The following is a 19,918-nucleotide window of genomic DNA, read 5'->3' as shown; positions in this document are numbered from 1 at the left end:
GCTGGTTGCTGGGTTGCTGGTCAGTGAGCCCTGTATCCTCTTCCCACTGATTCCCTCTCCCCACTTCCCAAACTCAGAGCTGCCTCAGCCTCTCCCCCAGAACCTTGATAAACAGATTTGTCCTTGGCCTTTCTTCTTCGCAGAACAAAACTCCCTCCTCTGTGCTCTTGGCTGCCTGAGCCCCCAGCCCAGACTTGTGAACTCCAGACCCCAGATACCCAAAGGTCTCCTGGAGGTCTCCCCTGGGTGTCCCACAGGTGCCCAAAGGGACCCCATCCCAGTCTCTGAATTCATCACCCCCCACCCGCATCCCAAGGAGTTACAACCATCAGCTGGGTCCCATGTGTCTTGCCTCTACACTGTGCTACATACCTCCCTCTTCCTTATCTCCCGCAATGGGTTGAGTTACCTCCCACGGAGCTCTCAGAACTGTCCCCTGCTCTCCAATCCCAAGCCAAGCTCAAACACACACACTTCTCCCCTGGATCCCGCAGCAGCCTCTCCTCTGGTCTCCTGCCTCCTGCTTGGGTCCCTTAAATATATCCTCTATACCAAAGCAAGAACAAATTCTCAACTAAAAACCTTATGGGAGCATTCTACGTAAAAGTCTTTCATTTCACAAAGTATTTATTCAGGGTCCTTCTGGAGGAGGTAAAGTACTGAGGACCGAGGTGAAAAGATGCCTGATTCGAGGACCCCCGGTGTGGTGGGCAATGACATACAACCTCATCCAGGGATGAGGGAAGAAGAGCAGACCCCAGTGCGGGAGGGAAGTGAAATCAGAGAAGGCTGCCTGGAGAAAGAGATGCCTGAGTTGAGCCCCGAAGAGCTATCCAGCCAGACAAGAAAGGACGTGTAGAGAGAGAGGTGCAAGTGCAGAGGCTCAGAGAAGAGAAAGAAGGTGTGTCTGCTGTCAGGTCCAACCACAAGGAGGTCGGTGTGGCTGGACAGTGAGAGCAAAGCTGCAGAGCAGTCAGGGACCTAAGGAGTTGGCTTGGTCCTGAGGGCAGTGGGAGTCCCAGGAGGGGGTAGCAGGGGAAATAACAGTCAGCACTGATTTCAGGAGACCATGCTGGATGCCTGGGTGAAACTGCAACGAAAGAAGGAGAGTCTGATACTGGAAACCAGTGAGGGCCGCATTGTCTTGGTGGGTCCTTGGAGAGAAGAGGGGCTAGGATGGGGCAGGGCCCAGATCACCCACCAAGTACTAGGGCCTCCCAGGATCCTCCACACTCAGGAAGTTGCTCCCCTTGACACCTTACTATGCAAATTGCCCCCTGGTCCTGCCCCAGCCCCCAGCCCCCTGCAACAGGATGTACAGGCAGTGCTTTCCTGCAACACCGCCACCACCACGGTGAGCCCCTTTCCTCTGCCCCACCTGTCCCAGAACTGCTGTGCTCCCGAAGCCTTCGCGGATGCCCACAATCTGAAGGTGGGATGGGGTGCCGGGGCTGTACCTCCCCCCCGCAAGATGGAGTGGGGCTTTGTTGACAGCTCAGACCCTCTGGTGACTCTCTCCTCAATTCAGAGCCCCCTCCCTGCCCCTTCCCCAGTTCCTCCCCTCCTCATCGCTCCGCCTCCATGCCCCACATTCCAGGTCAATGCTGGGAGGAAAGAGGGTTCCACAACCCAGGGCCAGCTGTCCAGACCAAAGGGCCCCTGAGGCGCCCTGATGGCCAGGGTCTGCCCCATTGAAAATACAGACAGATGGGCAAGGCATGGAGAGAGGAATGGGTGTGGGTTTTATGGTGATTCCATCCCTTTAACAACTATTTGTTTAGTGGAAAAGGGGTGGAGGGAAAGGCTCTCTGTGGATAGGATCGTTGGCCTGGAAAGAACTGAATGGCAAAGGCCCTGTGTTCTTCTCTGGTCCTTTTCTTTGGTGAGGCCCCATCCCCTTCACTGAGCCCATACCCCACATTGAGTATCGTACCCTAACTGAACTCCACCTCCTCATTGAGCCCCCTTTGCTGGGCCCCTACTTCCCACTGAGCTCCCACTGCTCATCAGCCCCCACCCCTTCACTGAGTCCCAGCCCCTCACCCAGCCCCTCCACCTCTCCGACCTTTCATGTCTTTTGGAGACAGATGATGATCCAGGTGTGGTCACGGACCCCTCTCTCCCTTCCCCTGTCCCAGAACTTGAGAATCCAGAGATGGGAGCACACTGTTTCCTGTGCCCCCTGAGACAAACCAAAGGGACAGATGGATTTTTGCAGTGAGAGGGGACCAGGTCAGCTCCGAGGAAGGGAGACACCTCGCCCGGGCTGGTGGGGGCAGTGTCTCCATTGCAGCTGGAAGGTCTGGGATTTCGCAGCTCTTGGCAGTGGGTAATCAGAGGTTTTAAGATGGCAGGAGACACAATAAGAAGAGGAAGGCGGTAGGCCTGGGACTGAAATAGGCTGGGAGAGCAGAGGGGACGGCACCAATGGAGAGGGAGATGAAACCTTCCAGGGAAACCTTCCCCCAGGCAGCCTTTAGGGACTCTCTCCTTCCTCTCAGTCTTAGAATCCAGAGCAGGAACAGTCTTCAGACATTAAATGCCCAATCATTTTTATAGACAGACAGATTGACACCCAGAGCCTTCCTGGGATTGGAATTGTGGCCATGTGACCCAGGATGTCAGGTCTCCCATCTCCCAGTCCAGGGTTCTTGCCCTGTTTTGACCTAACAGTCTCTTCTGCTCCAAGGCAACTGGTGGACAGACCCATCCTTTGGCCCAGACACCTGTTCTGAAAACTGAAACCTTCTTAGGAAGGAAGCGGGGCAGGCTTTCCACCTGTGGACCCAGGCTGACTGAGACATAAAAGATAAGGAAAATGTGGATTGCTTGAGAAGGAGACGGATCAGGGAAGGATTTTGCATGGGAGGAAACAGCATGAGCCAGCACAGGGGGGCAGGCAAGCCTCATTAGCATGAGAGGGATGAAACCAGGCCTAAGACAGGAGCAGTGGGAGGTGGCCAGCGGCCTCCTCACACCCACGTTGGCCCATCTGCACCCTGCCTCTCCCCCACACCACCCTTAGTCCATTCTCTGCCCCTTCCCCAGGGGCCTTATCTGTTTCTGTCTTTATGATTTAGCCTCCACTTCACACCTGCTGCTGTTTGCCCTGACTCCAGCCCTCCAGGGCTTCCTGGACAGCACCCTCTCCCCACCCTGGGCACTCACAGTGCCTCGGGCCCTACTCTAGCCTGTGAGCACCCCCTCCCCCATGGGACCAGAGCCACGGGGGTCACCACTGAAGGACCCTGTACCTAGCCCCACCCATTTTATAGCTAAAGAAACTGAGGACAGAAGGGAAGCAATATACTCAAGGACACTCAATAAGTTAATCACCCTTGAGTTATAAGCATAGGTTAAACATCACTGGAACTTGGGGTGAGGGGCAACTAACAATCACGAAACGCCTCCTGTGTGCTGGGCACTGAGCTAAGCACTTGACACGTAACATCTCATTAAACCCTCATAGAAAGCCAATAGATAGGCCTTCAGTTTATTTTCATTTTATAAATAAGGAAACACGTCCAGGGAGGAGACATAGTGAGGCAGGAACGCAGCTGGGCTGAACTCCAGACCTGTCTGACTCTCATTTCAGTGCTCTTTGCTCTTCCACATACCTGTGTCTCAATTCCCTACCCTGCTGGGGGATCCTGCTGGGAGCGCCTACAGGCGGGGCTCAGCCACCATGGGGCCTCCTGGCACTAGCTATGGAAACGGGCTCAGCACCGAACATGGGAGATGGGCAGACAAAGCGAGGATTTCTGAGCAGAGAGGACTAGACCTGAATCCTTACCCCCAATCCTTGTGGGCCTGAATGCACTTTGCAGCCCCTGGGCTGTCCCCTGCTGCCCTCACCCTTCTCATCCTCTCATCCCCCTCGCCTTCCTCAGCGCCCTGGAACTGCTGAACCCTGTTTCCCAGCAGGCACTCGCCTCCCCATCTCCATTGAGCTCTGGGCTAATTGCATTCGAACATTCACTTTAAATTGCTTTTTCTGTACCTTTTCCAAAGGCTTTACTGAATCTGAAGTGGTTGGGGAGGGGCCAGGGAGAGATGCTGAAAGGGCTGCTGATGCAGAGGCTCCAAACCCCTTAAAAGATGCCTGAACTGCACCCCTTACCCCAAATCCTGCTTCACAGCAGACAGCCTGTGAGGAGCCTCTGCGGGATCTGAGAGGCAGTGCAGACCTTGCAAGATGCTCCCCTCCTGCGTTCTGGGCTCACCATCTTGCTCCCCCCTCTCCCCCGCCCCCGAGAAGCCCTCCCAGGCAGCTGGCTTCAAGGAGTCTTCCTGCAGGAGGCAAGCTCATATTAAGAAAGTTCTTCAGAATTAGGGGTTGGGGGCACTCATTCACAGGAGAAAAGGGAACATTATAGCATGCTTTCCTGTAAGATTCCAAAGACCTTCCGCTTTGCCCCGCTATCTTACAGATGGGACAGTAGAGGCCAGAGAAGAGCCGTGGCAGGCTGGGCTCACACCCTTCTTACGGGGAGGAGTTAGCACGAGATGCTGAAAGAAAGAGCGTCACGCGCCCACCCACTCCCATGGGGAAAAGAGTGGGAGTTCAGGAAGTTGAAAGGCTCTGCACTGTTGGAGAGGCACCAGCCATTTCCATGGGGAAGGGGCTGGGAAGAGACCAGCCCCTAAAATCCTACAATCCTTGAATCCAGGGTTCCAGGGTGCCAGGAGGAGCCTCGGGGCCCACACACCCAGCATCCCCAGGCAGGAATTCTTTCCATGGCCTCTGCAAAGTAAGCATCTTACCCAGCTCTGACTGCTCCCTGAGAGAGAGACTGCCTGGCCCCTGAGGAAGGCCCTCTTCACGGGGCGTGGGAAGCTGCCTTCTGGTCGCATGCCCACTGGTGCCCGCTATACCCTCAGCTCCCGACGCCTTGCTCCCTGGGTCCCAGGAGGGCCCTGCCGTGCCCAGCAGGCAGTGGCTCTGTCCAGCAGAGCCTACTCTCCTCCAGACCAGCATTCCCGCCCTCCAACACGTCACATCGGAGCAAGTTTCACTTCCGGTCTGTCTCCCTGCAATGGCCAGGGGCCAGGAGACCCATGTCCCAGGCCTGGCTCTGCCTCCCACCAGATGCATGGCCTGGGACAGATCTCAGGCCGTTTGCCCATCTGGAAAATGAGGAGGCTGACCTCGATGGGCTCAGAGGGATCAGAGAGCCCCAGGGCGCTGAACCCATGATCATGGGGTCAGTGATTCTGATGCTTGATCAGAACGACCATAATACCAAACGCTCAGAGAGCCCTTATTAGGTGCCTCAGGCCCTGTTTTAAGTGCTTTATATGTGTTAAACTCATTTAAACCTCCCAAGAACTCTATAAGATAAGTTCTATTATTATCCGCATTTTACAAACAAGAAAACTGAGGCACAGAGAGGTTAAGTAACTTGCCCAAAGTAGGACAGCTAGCACACAGGGGGCTGGTATGTGCACCCAGGCAGCCAGGCTCCAGGACTCGCAGGAGGACCCAGCCTCTGGGACCCCACACACCCCTGCAGGGCCTGCGTCCCGGGCTTCCGAACAGCCTCACGCGCAGGGCTCACCGCACACTGGGACTCTAACTGATTAGCACTGTGAAGTGATTCTGCTCTGAGGAGGAGCCAGTTAGAGTTCCGCGAGCAGACAATCCACCGGTTGGCATTTCTCTGTGCGTGCTCACCTCCCAGTGCGAGAAAAACCGTTGCTTCTCCCTTCTATGCTTGGATCTGCCACCAGGCCAAGGAACAGACCCTCTGGCAGGGATGCGGGGGCAAGGGGGCAAGGTTGGAGGGGGAGGGTCACACCCAATGGCTGTGCAAGTGCCCCAGTCCTGAGGATCCTCAATCATTCGAGAGGGCAAAGGAGGTGGGTGGGGGAGAAGGGTGGGGAAGGAATGGCTCACCGGACTTTCCCCTCCTGGGGCAGCTCATGTGGGGGCTCCTCACACACCAGCCGGGACTCCCCATCCAGCAGGTAGGTGTAGACAGTCTCCTAAGACAGAAAGCGCTCGTGAGACCCTCCCCAGCCCAGCTTGAACACAGCGGCTGTAGAGTGAGGTCATCAGAGCCTCTGGGGATGGGGCTCTGGCATCTGGTCCTGTTTGCTTGTTTGTTTGTTTTTAGCCTCCCGGTGATTCTAACCTGCAGCCATGGTAGAAAAATACCCTTATGAACTGAGCACCTCACCTTCTCCTCTTGGGTGGGGTTCTAAGCAGGCAGTGATCCAAGAACCTGCTAACTTTCCTTTCCTAGAACCCCCAATCCAAGATGCTTGGGGGAGGGTTTGAAGGGCTGAAGGGACAGAGGTATCACACACACACACACACACCCCAACCCTGAGGATATTTCACTACTGAGACTCCAGGCTCAGGCATTCAGCAAATAGCTGGGCATCCACTCTGGGCAGGTACTGGAGGGAGGGGCTCTGAATGGAACCAGGAGACTTCAACAGGCAACTGGACAAGCAACCATATACCTGTGACCCTCCAGGAGAGGAGCACAGAGCACCCAACCTTGGGTGGGGGCCAGGGAGGGCTTCCTGGAGGAAGTGACCTTTCTGCTGTATCCGAAGTGGGAATTAGCCACATTCAGGTTGTGAGCAGGGTACGCAGAGGAATGGCTTCTGGCCTAAATAGCATGTACGTAGCTCCAGAGGTGTAGAGGGCAGGGAACAATTTTGCACTGACAGTGGGGGAAGGGGGTACGGGAGGCAGAGCTGGAGGGCCAGCAGGGGCTGAGCTAGAAGGGCCTTATAAACTGAGCTGGGCAAAGATGGGGACGCTGCTGACAGGTGGTGAGCCAGGAGGGACATAAGCAGATTTGTATTTTAGAACGATCACTCCCCAGAGTGAGATCAAAGCTCTGTTCAGAGCTTGTCAAGTCTTCAGTTCAACAATCTGCCCTCCCCAAGGGCCCAGAGCAGTCTCAGTCCTCGATTCCAGACCGTGTCTTGGCAGAAGTATTTGCCTTCACTGACCCACAGGCAAAAATCCACATTTCCTCCAAACAGGATTAGCTTCCCTTAGGAATCACTCCCACCCCCTATTCAGCACAGCTTTGCCAAATGAGCATCCCCAGTGTGGATGCCGCATCTGAGGAGGCAAAGTCAAGATGTCAGGTCCTGTCTGGAGGAACCCAACAAGGGAGGCACCCCCAGTCCCCACTGTGTATCCTGAAGGGGTGTTGTTAGCCTCTGTAGGCAGACAAAAGAGGGCTGTCTTTTCTGCTGAGGGTATCGAGGAGGGCTTCTGGAAGAGGGGACATTGGAGCTGGGTGTTGGAGACCCATTCTGGGTAAGTACGGAATCTTTCTCAGCAGAAGGGTTGCCTTTAAAGACTGGAATCCACAATCCTTCCAGCAGCTCTTGTTGCTCTTCGCTATCCTCAGCCAGTCCCAAACCCCAGGAGATCCCCCAGCCACTACTTCCAGAGACACCACTGAGTAAGGCTCAGGGGTAGAGAGGGGTGAGGATGATGGAGCGTGAGGGGAGTGACAGGGGCAAACACTGGCAAGGCCTGGAGCCTCCTTATCCCAGGATAAGTCTAAGCAGAGAATTCAGGGATAAGGAAAACAGTGGGAAGGAGGCTGCCCCTCCTTATCTATATCCAGCCTCCTTGAGTCATCTGACCCTTTCAGACGCCCGGGAGAGACCTGAGGGATTTGGCCCCAAATGTCTAGGAGACCTCCCAGAGTCACAGAGAGCCCTGCCCTGGCAGAGAGAAAGGTGGCTAATCCATGGCAGAGGCGGGGGGAAGGGACAGATCTTCACTTCCGGGATGTCCCTCTGTCTCCCACCCTCTCACTCGCAGCCCTGTGGGTTAAAATTAGCTGAGTTTATTGGAGAGAGGGAGGGAACCATTTCAGACACATCAGCACCATCTGCATTCGGGGCTGCCTGCCACAATGGGTGCTGATGAGGGAGCCAGGTGCCAGCGGCTCTCCTTCCTTGGGGGGCAGGCAGATCCCCCTTCACACCCCTCCCTTCCCTAGGCGCAGCGCTGACGCTCCATCTTCTCACCCTTTCCGGAGGGCAGAGCAGAACCCCACCCACCCACCCATCTCATGCCTCCCTGTGGACAGAGCAGACGCCCCCCCCTTCTCAACCCTCCCCAGGGGGCAGAGCAGACCTCCTCATCTCCCACCCCTCCCCGGAGGAAGAGCAGATACACCTCCGCCACCGCAGAGGCAGAGCAGACCCTCCCCATTCCCTCGCTCCTCCCTGGGGGCTGTGCAGATTCCTCAGCAACCTCACCATCCTGGCACCATCCGTGCAATCAAGCCAGGGCTCCCCAAGATCAGGGTTTTATTAGCTCAAACAGGGATTTTGTGTGTACCAGGGTAGACATTTCCTGCTGTCCCACAAACCCACTTGCCTTGACTACAGCTGTCTTCCTAGCCCCCAGCTTGGGGCACAAGTGACCTGATGCAGGCCATCCATGCTGGCACAACCACCTGGCAGGTCCCCTCCTCTGCCTCCCTCCCAGGGCAGCCTCAATGGCCACTGCGGGGCCCCGCAGCCCTAGGGATGCTGACCCGCCAGCCTCCCTAACTCCCTTTCCAGATGTGCCCCCACCCCAGGCCAGATGTTGCCTCAGTCCCATCTCTCTCCTGGAGGATTTATTTTTGGGTGCCAACACACCACCCACTTCCTACCAATTTCATGCTCAATAAAGCTCACTCATTAGCCCTCCTCCTGGGCTCTGAACTTCCAGGAGGTTTTGGGGAAGGTAGCGCTGGGTAGAGGAATGGGGGTGCTTAGGTGCCAAGCCTCATTTGTCCCTATCATGCTGTGTGACCTTCAGGAAAGCACCCTCCCCCTCTGGGCCTCCAGTGGTATACCCATCAAACAAATTCAGGGTATTTGACAAGGAGGAGGATCACATTTAAATTGGCTTTATTTCCTGGAGCAGAGGCTGCCCTTGGCTGGTGCCTAGGGTAAGGAAAAGATCATTCCAGGCCATGGGGACTCAGTTTGGGCATCTCCTCCTCCAAGAAGTCTTCCATGTCCCTTGGGCTGAGTTAGAACTCCTACCCAGGCTCCCACTGGCCTCTGCTTCTCCCAAGCACAAATGAAACTACTGCTTTTGGGCTCAAGGAATAGTTCATCTTTCCTTTTGCCAAAAGGATGAATAGAATCCAGGGTATTGGGAAGGATCAGAGAGAAGCTTAAAAGTTTACTGGAGGTCATCGAGTCCAGCTTCCTGTCTCCAAAAAGGACACTTTAACCCAGCACAGACCCACTCGTCAAGGCTGAGCCCCATTCAAGCACCTCCAGATCTGACATCCAGGAAGTTCTTCTGCATATCTACCCTCAATCTGTCCTGCTTCACGGATTCCAAAACCTGCCTAACTCTACCCTGTCCCAGCTGTGTTATGCTAGGTGAATCTCTTCCATCATCTGAGACATGACCTCCCCAATTAATCTCTAAGATCTCTTCTGGCTCAGACGTTCCAGGATTTCTGTGTAATTTCATGCTTTGGGTTAGTTTTGGTTCTCCTCCTCTAGGAAGCCCTTTAGAACTCTCTTCCAAACCCTTCATTTTCCCATGAGAGTCCTCTGGGCAGGGATCTTCCCTTATCCTTCCTCCCTGTCCCTGTGTGAGGAGGCATAGCACAGGGGCGGGCAAAGGCTGGGAGGGAGAGCACGTGGGGCAGAAGGTGGCACCTACCACCCTGGGGAGCACAGCTGAGAGCACCTCCTTGACGACGCGCCGCAGGTCTGCGCTGTGGATGACGAAGCCCAGGCTCAGCAAAGCATCCTGCAACAGAGAAAGAGCAACGAGGGACTTTACCAGGCAGGCCAGGGCAGCCCGGTCTGCCCACCGGAGGCTGTGAGCAGGAACCCTGCAACTCAGACCCACAATCAGAGGCTCTTAAGACACTTGAATCCTCAGAATCAAACAGTCTCAAAGCCATAAAATACCCAAGTTGCACATTCCAGTCCCCTCAACTTACAGATGGGAAAAGAGGAACTAGGGGTTAGCAGAGGCTTCACGGTGAGGCGAGAGGTCAAGGCTGGACTAGACCTCAGGTCTCTTGTCCTTTAGCAGAGGATGACTCTGGTCTAGGAGGGAAAGCACAAGCCTCCACCCCAAAACAAAGCATAACAAGTAAACAAAGAAACCCAAATTTGAATACTAACCCCACTGTTTACTAGCAGTGTATGTCTTGGGTAAGTCACTGTACCTCTCCAAACCTGTCTTCTTATCTGTAAATTGGGGGCAATCTGGGCTATCTGCCCCCACATTGGCTGGCATGAAGACAAAATGAGGCCAAGCGCTAAAAGTGCCTTACAGGGTGCCCAGCATAGAGGAGGTGCTCAGCTGAAAGTTCACCAAGCTGGGACCTGTTCACCTCCCCCACCGAGGGAGGTGACCTCACCCCGTCTCATTTTCCAGCCTAGCGAAGAGCTGGGTTGGGGGTAGCAAGGGAGCAAGGGGTGGTGAGCCCACAGGATGGGAGAAACATGGCTGGGCAGTGCCGGCCTAGGAGGGGAAAGAGAAGTCAGCCTTGACTGCCTCGACAGCCTTCCTGTCCCAGGAACAGGCCTCGTCCTTGGAGAGCCAGAAAGGAGACAGCAAAGTTCCCTGCTTCTTGCTCTACTAATTTGGCAGAAACACGGGGATCAAAGAGAAAGGTAATGCAGCAGAAGCTTCGGAGCCAAGGCAGGCCCGTGACGCACACCATTTACTCAGCCATACCCCTTCCTCCCAGCACTTGGAAGTCCTTTCTGGTGTCTTCCCTGTGCATGGTTGGGTCTGGGTTCAAAAAAGCAAAGCAATTAACTCTAGAGTGAAGGAGACTTGGTGGCCCCCCATTCATGTCAAAATGATATGAGGTCTTGGGCGGGCCACGGTGTCTCAGCAGGCAAGAATGCTTGCCTGCCATGCCAGAGGACCCGAGTTTGATTCCCAGTGCCTGCCCATGTAAAAAAAAAAAAGATATGAGGTCTTAACAGGCCACAATCTCAGCACACAAGCCTATGGGATAAACATGGCTGGGAAAAAATAAACGTGCTGGAACTGCAGGCCATATTCATAGAGATCTGTTAACTGGAAGACAGAAGATTATACCCTCCCAGCCAACTTCTCTAGGCTGGTCAGACAAGCCCCAGTGCATTGCATCCCAGGGGAGGACAAGATGAGACATAACCAGAGGTGACCAATGCAAGCTGTGCCTTGGAAACAAAGTCCTGCATGTGAGAGGGCCTGGAGATGCCTGGCCTAAAGCAGTACAGACCCAGGGGTCTCAGTCTCCAACTCCAATCTCTCAGACCCTCCTGGGCAGGGGGACAGGACTGTGTGGCCCCAGGAACAGTCTGGGGAACTACAGCATTTCAAGGAGGTTGGCTTTGCCCAGTAGGATGAAGGATCTTCTCCCAGGCAGAGCCGTCCTATAAAGGCAGAGGCCACCAGCAGAGAGGGAGGGAGTGGGCTCCCCACCCCCGAAGGTGTGCGAGGATGGGCTGGATGCCAGTTGTCAGAGAGGCCACAGAGGGGAGTACTGCCTTGGGGTCCTGGCCTCAGCCCCAGATTTCGCCCTTGGATCTTCTTGGCAGCAATTTCGACTGCCTCCCAATCCTTTGCTCCCATAGGGGCTTTCTCCCCAAATACTCAGCGTTGCTCTCCCAACCCCCAACCTCCCTTTGACCCCTCCCGCTGCTCAGGGTTGAAGGCATTTTTGGTCACAGGAACATCTTTGCCCTTAGACATAGGAAACTGCTGCTTCCAATAACTCAATCCCAAAACTTGATCCCTTGTCCTTTGACCCTCAGGCACCCCTGACATCAGTTCACACTCCCTGAGGGCCACATATATACAGCCATAGACTCCCACATCCTTGAAGAAACACCCAGCATACCTTCAGACACCCTCCAGGCGCACATGCTCACTGAGTCTCACAGGTGTAGCTATTGCCTTTTGGATTCAGGGGCAAGGGCTCAAGTTACACCTACACCCACAGATATACACGTGGGCTTCAATTCTTCACACTAAGGGACAGGGGAGGAGCTGATGTCCCAGAAACCCAAAATAATGCCTGCCAGATCCAGGCACCTCGCACTGAGGCTCTAAGGGCAGGGGCCCATAGGTGATGCTGGGCCAGGTCTATTGTTGCCTGGAGGGGGGTGGATGAACAAGCTGACCCTGGAGGGGACCAGCCCTCCTGCGGAGTCACCTGTGTGTGGTGTGGAAGTTGGAGAAGGGGGGGCCAAAGTCACAGAGTGAGCTTTGATGTGGGGGGGGGGATAATGCTCAAAGCCACAGGCTTGGGTCAGCTAAACCTCCCCATTTGATAGATGAGGAAACTGAGGCTCAAAGGGAAGTGATGACCCATCTGTGGTCAGCCAGCAAGGCAGGACAGAGCCAGGTGCAGCGCTCAAGTCTCTGGATCTTCAGCCCAGGTCCAGCCCCCGCCCTGCACCCCCACTCCAGGATCCCTCCCCAGGGGGCTTAGAGAGAACAGTTTGTCCTTTGTTCTGATTGGTGGGCCCTTGCCCTGCCCTTTGCTTCAATTGGGAGAAGCCCTGACCTGTCCTTTACTGGAATTGGTGGGTGACTGTTTGGCCTTTCTTCTGGTTGGCCAGTTTTCTGTGAGTCTTCCGTCCAAGGCTGGATTATGGTGGTGAGGGGAGAGTGGAAAAGGAAATTTGGGGAGCTTTAGGGCAGCGGCAGGGAGGGGGCTTCATGTCCTTGGCCAGAGTGCACTGGATGCAGATATGACTGATAAACCCCAGGGCGCTCTGCCTGGCGTCCCGACACCGCCCAGCCTGCCCCGGGAGCGGGGTGGGTGTTGGGTGCAGGAACTGCAGCCCGGCAGGGTCACTTCATGTCCTGCACTCAAAGAGGCCTTCAAGGCTTGCTCAAATGCCACTTCCTCCATGAATCTTCCCCAGCACCTTCATCTTGGCTGCATCAACTCAGGGAAGGACATAACTCAAATTCCAAAGCCCATGAGGTGGGTCTCAAAGAGTGGAATGGCTGCTTCAGTGAGGGTCCTGGAGGGTGGGAAGCAGTGGGGAGCAGGTGAGGGTGGGAAGCGAGGAAATTCCTAAGTTAAAGGCTCAGGTAGGAAGTGAGGCTCAGTTCAGGGGCCAGAGCCCCAGGAATCTTAAAAGGGAAATGAAAGGACAAATGCAAACATAGCCACACCCACTTGCACATTTATCTCCATGGATCACACATATATATGCACATGCCTCACACAGACATGCTCATGCAAAGATTAAAATGCAACCATACATGCAATGCACATATAAGCACATGCTTATAACACACAAATACACACACAGCCCGGACATGGAGTGGGAAGACGTTAAATTTCCTGCCCTCATAGCTTTTTTGAACAAATATCAGTATAAATATCAGCCTACCAACCAGTTTCCCAGATCCCAAGGGGGAGTCTGTGGTGTGTAGAAAAGAGCAGCAATTTCCACTCCCAATCCCAGACCGACTAGAGAAGCTCTGTGTGGCCCTGAGCAGGTCCCTTTCCAGTTCTGAGTCTCAGTTTCCAATAAAATGGAATGATCCTTCCAGCTCTACAGCATAAAGTTCTACGGTTTGGTGGTTTAATTCAATGAGGATGGATGGAAGGAAGGGAGGAAGGCTGTGCAGGGGGAAGACTTCCTGCTCCCCCCAGGCCCCTACCTGCACGCTCTGTGGTTGCAAGTAGGGCCGGTCAGCACCGCAGACAGCGCCACTCCCACACACCTGTCACCCCAGGTACCTGAAGGGGGAAACTGTTCTGGACCAGGAATCCTTTGGAGCCTGGACTGGGCTTATCCTGGACTGGATCAGCATTTCCACACTAGTCTGGGGAGGGGAGAGGGTCCAGACTAAATTACTTCCGGCTTTTCCTAAAGCCCAAGATTATAGAAAATTGGCTTATCCCCTCTGGTACCATGGGCACAAGGACTTGAAAGGTGGCTCTGTCACAAGCTGCTTCCTGTCTCGTCTCCACATCTTCTCCCACCTCCGTGACCCCTCCCATTTCTCCCTCTGCCCAGATTTACACCCTGCCCCTCCCTCCCTGGGGTGAAGCCCCATGGTGCCCCTCGCGGTGGCCCAGAAGAAGGTAATTACATCAACGCAGCAGCCAGGAACCTCCCAAGACTCAAGTTGTGTGGCTGGGAGTGGCCATTCACAGTGATGCGTGCACGCCTGGCTGGGCCTGTGTGGCCTGGGATGGGGCAGGGAGGCCTCTCACCCTCTCTCTAAAGACAGGAGGCCCTTCCAGATTTCCAGGGCCTCGGGGTTCCTCTCTCTCCCTGCTCCTCTTCCCATCCTCTGTGTCTGTTTCTCTCCCTGCCGCCTCCCTCAGTTGACATCCGTCTCAGCCGTCACAGGCTGCCCTCCTCTCTCCCCTCCATGAGTCTCTATATCCTTTCCCACCCCCACCCCCTCTCTCTCCCACACACTCCCTGCTGCCACTCACTCCTGTCCCTCCTGCCCACTCCTCCCCCAACCCTCCAAGTAGTCGCCCTGAGAACTTGGGGGGAAAGCACCTAACCCAAGATGAGCACGAGAGAATAGGGAAACCCAGAAGAGTGGTCGTGGGGGTGAGGGTGGGGGGGAGAAGTTGGGGGTACCAGGGCAAGCACCACCTGTATCTTTTTTCGTCCTGCCTCATATTGATTCTGGTGGGCAATGTACACATCCTCCTCTCTTCTGGAATGGAGCCCTTCGAGAGCAAAGTTCTCCTTTGGTAAGGAGAACTTACCCAGCTCACACCCAGCATGGATGTGGAGCTAACAAGCACAGCTGCTCCTTCAGGGTGACTGACAGAACCTCCCAAAGGGGATCTAAGGGGGAGCACAGATTGGAGGAGCCCCCATTGCCTGGGTCCTTGGACTGCACCAGAACCCCAGCACCTCAAGCTTACTCTGCGACTCATGCCCCCACAGCATGTCAGGCCCTGCCTGGAGGCCAGGAGGAGCAGAGGCAGGAGGCAGCAAGGAAGCAGGAAGAGGGAGCCCCTCCCCCCCCCACCTCCCACCTGCCCAAGGAGCTGCTGCTGGCAACAGACACAGGTGCTTTAAATACCCAGAGAAGAGCTGCTGTGAGTGCTCTGACCCCGCACCCCCAGACCTCCCCTCAATAAAAGCGAGCTAAACCCGAGTTAGGAGAATAGAGGCGAGACTCAGTGACCCTTGGGAGACCTGGTCTGAAGGAGGAGGCAGGCACTGCTCCAAGCGTCAGCACAGAGGAAGCCCTACTTGAGTGGGATGTCAGCCTCTGGGGAAGGAAATGCACCTTTCTCAAGCACCCACTGTGCCATAGGGGCTTCCACCAGCGGTTCTCAAACATTCGTGGGCACCAGAATCCCCTCCAGAGTTTCTGATACGGTGGGTCTGGGGCCCCAGAATTTGCATTTCCTTCACCTTCTCAGATGCTGCTGCTGCTGCTCGCCCAGGAATGACACCTTAAGAACCACTGACATCCACTATCTCTCGCCTTCCTACAGGCCCTGGGGGTGACTGTTTTGACGATCCCACTTTCTAGGTGAGGAGACCAAAGATCAGAGTGAGAACCTGAGCTGACAAGGGCCAGAGCTGAGTCCACCCCTCCCACAGCAAATCCATGCCTCTTCCACCACTCCTCAGGGAAGGTGCTGGAAGGAGAGAGGGAGCTGGGCCAATGGCACTACACAGGACGAGGGTGTCTGGAAGGGGGCACGTTCAGCTCCAGAGCCCAGCCTAAAAAGAGGAGCCTGCCGGGGGCCTTTCCTCCCTCCTTCCCCCATCTCCCTCTTCTTCCCCTTCCTCCTATGCCTTCCCCTTTGCCCCCGTCCCTTCATCCCACCCTTCGCAGACTCCGGCTTCAGTTGTTACTCCAACAGGGCCGCGTCTCCAGCCTCGGAGCCACACTGGAGACACGTGCACTGTAGAATACACCTGAGCCCAGTCCCGGCGCCTCCCACGGCATCCTCCGCCACCCCAAGGAGCGACAACCCCAAATTGCTGGCCCCTCCATTCCAGTGCTGAAACCAGCCTTCCCAGTTCCCCTCACTCTTTCTAAGCCAGCCTCACCTTCCATCCTGCTTCTGCCTCCTCCAGAAAGCCCTCCTGATTGTCCCTGGCCCCTGGAACCACTCAAGGGTAAGGTCTGGGTGCGGATGAAGGATGAAAAGGGAGAAGGAACTGGGGAGGAAAGGTGGGAGCTTCCACTGAATAATCAGTGGTCCGAGGACCTGACAGTGGGATCCTCTCAGTCTCTCTAGCACAGGTCTGGGAAGAGGGAAAGATGGCCCTGGGAGGCTGACATCAGATGAAGGGAGGCCCACGCAGGCTCAGGACTCTCCTCCACCCCCGCCTTCGGCTGTCTCCTCTGTATGAATGGACCAAGAGTGGCTCCTGTCTCCATTGCCTCTGTTTCCCTCACACCAAAGCCTTCTACCCGAGCCCGTCACCAGCTTCACCCTCACCACTGCCGCCCCGTCATCTAGGTCACCCAATGCCTCTACTTCCCTGGGGCCAGAATTGGGCACAGTGAGGAGTCTCGAGGCAGACGCGAGCACACCATGAGTCAGAGTCATGCCACAGGAGAGAGGCCTGTGCCAGAGGGAGGGATGAGCTCCCTGCCCCCAGGGAGATGCCAGCAGGGATTGGGTCCCTGCCAGAGAGGCCTGAGGAAAGAGCCTTGGGGAGCCTGGCTAGTGTCCAGCTCTGGGTTCCATGACCCTGAAAATCGGCCCCCACCCAGCCTCATTCCTTCACACGGCCTCCATGGTGGGTGGAAGCTGGACAACGCAAGTCCAGAAGCTTCTTGGAGGCAGACACAGTGGCCTGGGTAGGAGAGGAGGATGGAGCTGAGGGGTCCAGCCGGAGCCAGTGACAGAAAAGAGAGTTTATATCCCTTAGGAAATGACGGCCAAAGGGACAAGTGGATCGATAAAGGAGTGAATGTGTGAACTCCCTTCTCTGGGCCTTGTTCCAGGCAGATTGTGTTGTTGCTTTGTCTCCCAGACAAATCTGCCCCTCCCACTGGGGGGCTCCCACCAGTCCAGTGCTTCCCCCATCACGGCATGTGAGGGGTCAATGGGTCGCCACTATTTCCCATCAGTCAGGGGGCTCTTGGAAGGCAGAGGTCGTGTCCTGTCCTTTTCCAGGTCCTCAGCATTCCCCAGTCCCTTGCAGGTGGTAGGAGGTGTTTGCTGAGGTCTAAAATGAGTGGTTGAACTTTTGAGTGTGGAGAGCTATCGTCCCGTGAAGGGTACATGTCACTGGGGAGCAGATGGGTGGACCCCTTGAGCCCTAGAGGTCGCCAGGTAGGACAGAAAGCCGAGAACTCTCCAAGTCTCTCATCTGGCATATGTCTTAAAGAAAGCCTAAGGAACAAGGGTGGCTGTGCTAAGAGATTTGGGTGACCTTTCCAAGGCATCTGTGCAGGCCAGGAGACCCTTCATGCTTCAGGATTATCTCCCAAAAGATGGGGCTAAGGACAGCAGGTCAGGAGGGAAGGGGTATTTTCCTGAGAGGAGCACTGTCACTGTCACCTTCTTCTGTGAGTAAAGTCACCCCCTCCAGGAAGCCTTCCTGGGACACTTATTCTCCTCCCAGGACTCCTGAGGATTCCCACAAGACCAGAATTACAGGAGTCCAGGCCTCATGGAGTCCAATCCCCCACCTGATGGAGCGTAGACTAAGGACCAGAGAAAGCAGGGAAAGACTTGCCCAGGATCTCAAAGGGCCAATTCTCCGGCCCAGAGCACTTCGGGCCACAGTAGGGCACTTCCTTCCTGAACACTGGGTTTGGGGCCCCTCTAATCGCCTGCCTTGGCCAGCCCCTCTCAGATGTGCAGTGGGACCGGGTTCCTCCCTCCAGGCCAGAGATGGCGCCCCTTGCCTCCCCCCACAGTGCCAGACACAGTGTCCCCAGGGGGAGGTAAATGCCGAATGGAACTGCCCTGGCCAGATTAGGGTGGTTAATGCAGGCCTGGAGAAGCAGGGAGGAGGGGCCGGAGCAGGGTGGGGGTGGGGGTGTTGGGGTACAGGGAAAGCAGAGTCTGGCAATGCCCGGTCTCCTCAGGGACAAGGGAGGAGAGCAACGTGGGGTGGCTGTGGGTGCCCTTGGACTCTCCCTGACTCTGTCTCCAGCTCTCTTTGTCTCCCAGTCTCTCTCGGCCTCCCTGGGTCCTCTGTGTCTGTCTCTCTTGCTGTCTGTCTGTTTGGTTCTTCTCTGGCATGCCTCTCTCCCACAGTCTCACACTGCTTTGTCCCATGACTGTATTTGGCTTTATCTTCAAGGCTTGGCCCCAAATCCCAGGGGAGTGGGGGCCCAGCAGGGGGGGGGATGGGTTATGGAGAAAGAGACAGGGCAGAGACAAGGACTGATTTGGAGGCAGAGAGACAGGTTTGAGAGACAGGAAGGGACCCTGCAGGCCAGGCCTGGGGAAGCTGCCGGGGTTCATAAAACCTCTCAGTCCACGAGGGGAAGACCCTAAAGACAAAGCCAGAGGTGGGGGACCGGGTGGGGGCCACCCTCTCCCTCTGCTTTGGCTCCTGGCTCCCCTTATTTCCCCCCACCCCTGCAGGAATGTGTGAGTATTTTTATTGTTTCTAAAAACAGCCGTCCTTGATTGGGGGCTGAGATGAGGAATCAACCAGGCAGGGTTCATCTCAGGCATTCCCCTGTCTCTGGGTTCCCATCCACACTATATTCCCCAGAGCACGGGCCTCTCTGAGCTGCCCCGTCCCCATGGACTTTATTAGAACATAAGTTTGACTATATCCCCCCCTTGCATGCAACTTCCATGGCTCCCTAGCACCCCTCGATGGGCTCTGAGGTAACCAGCTTATTGGGATCAGTTTGTGAAGTGCTCGGGACAGAGCCTGGTGCAGCGCTCACGCTCACAAAGAGGCTGCTGTTCTACCAGTTCACACAATCCCAGCCCTGCACACCCGGGCCTCTTCCCAGCTCTCCAGTCTCATCCCTCCCCCACCCCTACCCCGCCATCCCTTCCCACCCTTTCCTGCACGGCGATGCCCTCTCTACTCTCCTGAGCTTCCAGCCCCAGCCCTGGCCCAGCCCTCCAGGAAGCCCCCAGGCCTGCTCTAGCAGCTCCATTCTTCTCCCCTGGTCCTGTCCTCCACGTGTCCACCGGACGCTCAGCCCCACCTTCTCCCTCCCCTGCTCCTCTCCTCAGACCTAGCGAGAGGCTGGGCAGCAGGGCCCAGGGCAGATGTGGGCACTGAGGGTAAGAGCCCTTCTCCAGGAGAGGAAGGAGTTGGGGAGGGAGAGACACTGCTGGCTCTGGGACCCTGCGTCCTGCCCTGAACTATGGACATTCCTATCTCCCTCCATGTCCGCTCCCCAGCTTTGTTTTCCTCTTCTGGACCCTAGAACGGTTTCAGTCTCTGGGGGAAAGCCCATGCAGTCTCACCTCCTCCCTGTCTCCATTTCTCAGATGGGAGAACCGAGCCCCAGAGCAGGAAGACCATGGGCCTCCGGGCCCCCAGGAAGCTCATCCCTCTGCACCCTCACACAGGGCCCCAGCCAGCTGGGCTCCAGGAGCAGGGACAGACTCCTCACCCCCGCCCCCAGCCCCCACAGCCCAGGCAGAGGGCCTGGCATCCAAAGTTATTTGCCTTTGGAGGGCCCAGGAAGCCAGAGGACAAACATCCGGAGTCTCTGGAACTGCTCCTGCTCCCCTCCTCACATCCCAGGGATCCGGGAACCAACACACACACACACACACATACACACACACACACACACACACACACACGTACGCGCGCGCGCACCCGCACACATACATGGGCAGGGCTGGGTAAATATATGAGCCTGTGGACTCTCAAGGGATTTTTCTGCCTGTGAATCTGTGTGGGTCCTTTAGAGACGGAAAGTCCTGACAAGATGACGGCCTCCCCACCACGTACACACTAGACCCTACATGCAATTCAAAATTGGTTTTGTCTCTTGAAATGAAAA

The 19,918-nt window shown here is 55.8% G+C and overlaps 1 protein-coding gene across 2 annotated transcripts in view; it reads right to left on the bottom strand.

The window, feature by feature from the left end:
- Positions 1-19,918, bottom strand: part of PDE2A (phosphodiesterase 2A) — a 63,761-nt gene that overhangs the window by 22,535 nt on the left and 21,308 nt on the right. For both annotated transcript variants that reach the window (XM_077113688.1, XM_077113689.1), the window contains 2 exons: positions 9,662-9,751; positions 5,897-5,985 (listed from right to left, as the gene is read on the bottom strand). In XM_077113688.1, coding sequence (XP_076969803.1) covers positions 5,897-5,985; positions 9,662-9,751 — 179 coding nt within the window. The remainder of the gene's footprint in view (positions 1-5,896; positions 5,986-9,661; positions 9,752-19,918) is intronic.

This window comes from Tamandua tetradactyla, chromosome 8 (assembly GCF_023851605.1).
Source record: "Tamandua tetradactyla isolate mTamTet1 chromosome 8, mTamTet1.pri, whole genome shotgun sequence".
In the NCBI taxonomy this organism is placed as follows: Eukaryota; Metazoa; Chordata; class Mammalia; order Pilosa; family Myrmecophagidae; genus Tamandua; species Tamandua tetradactyla.
This window is presented reverse-complemented; position numbering and strand designations above follow the sequence as displayed.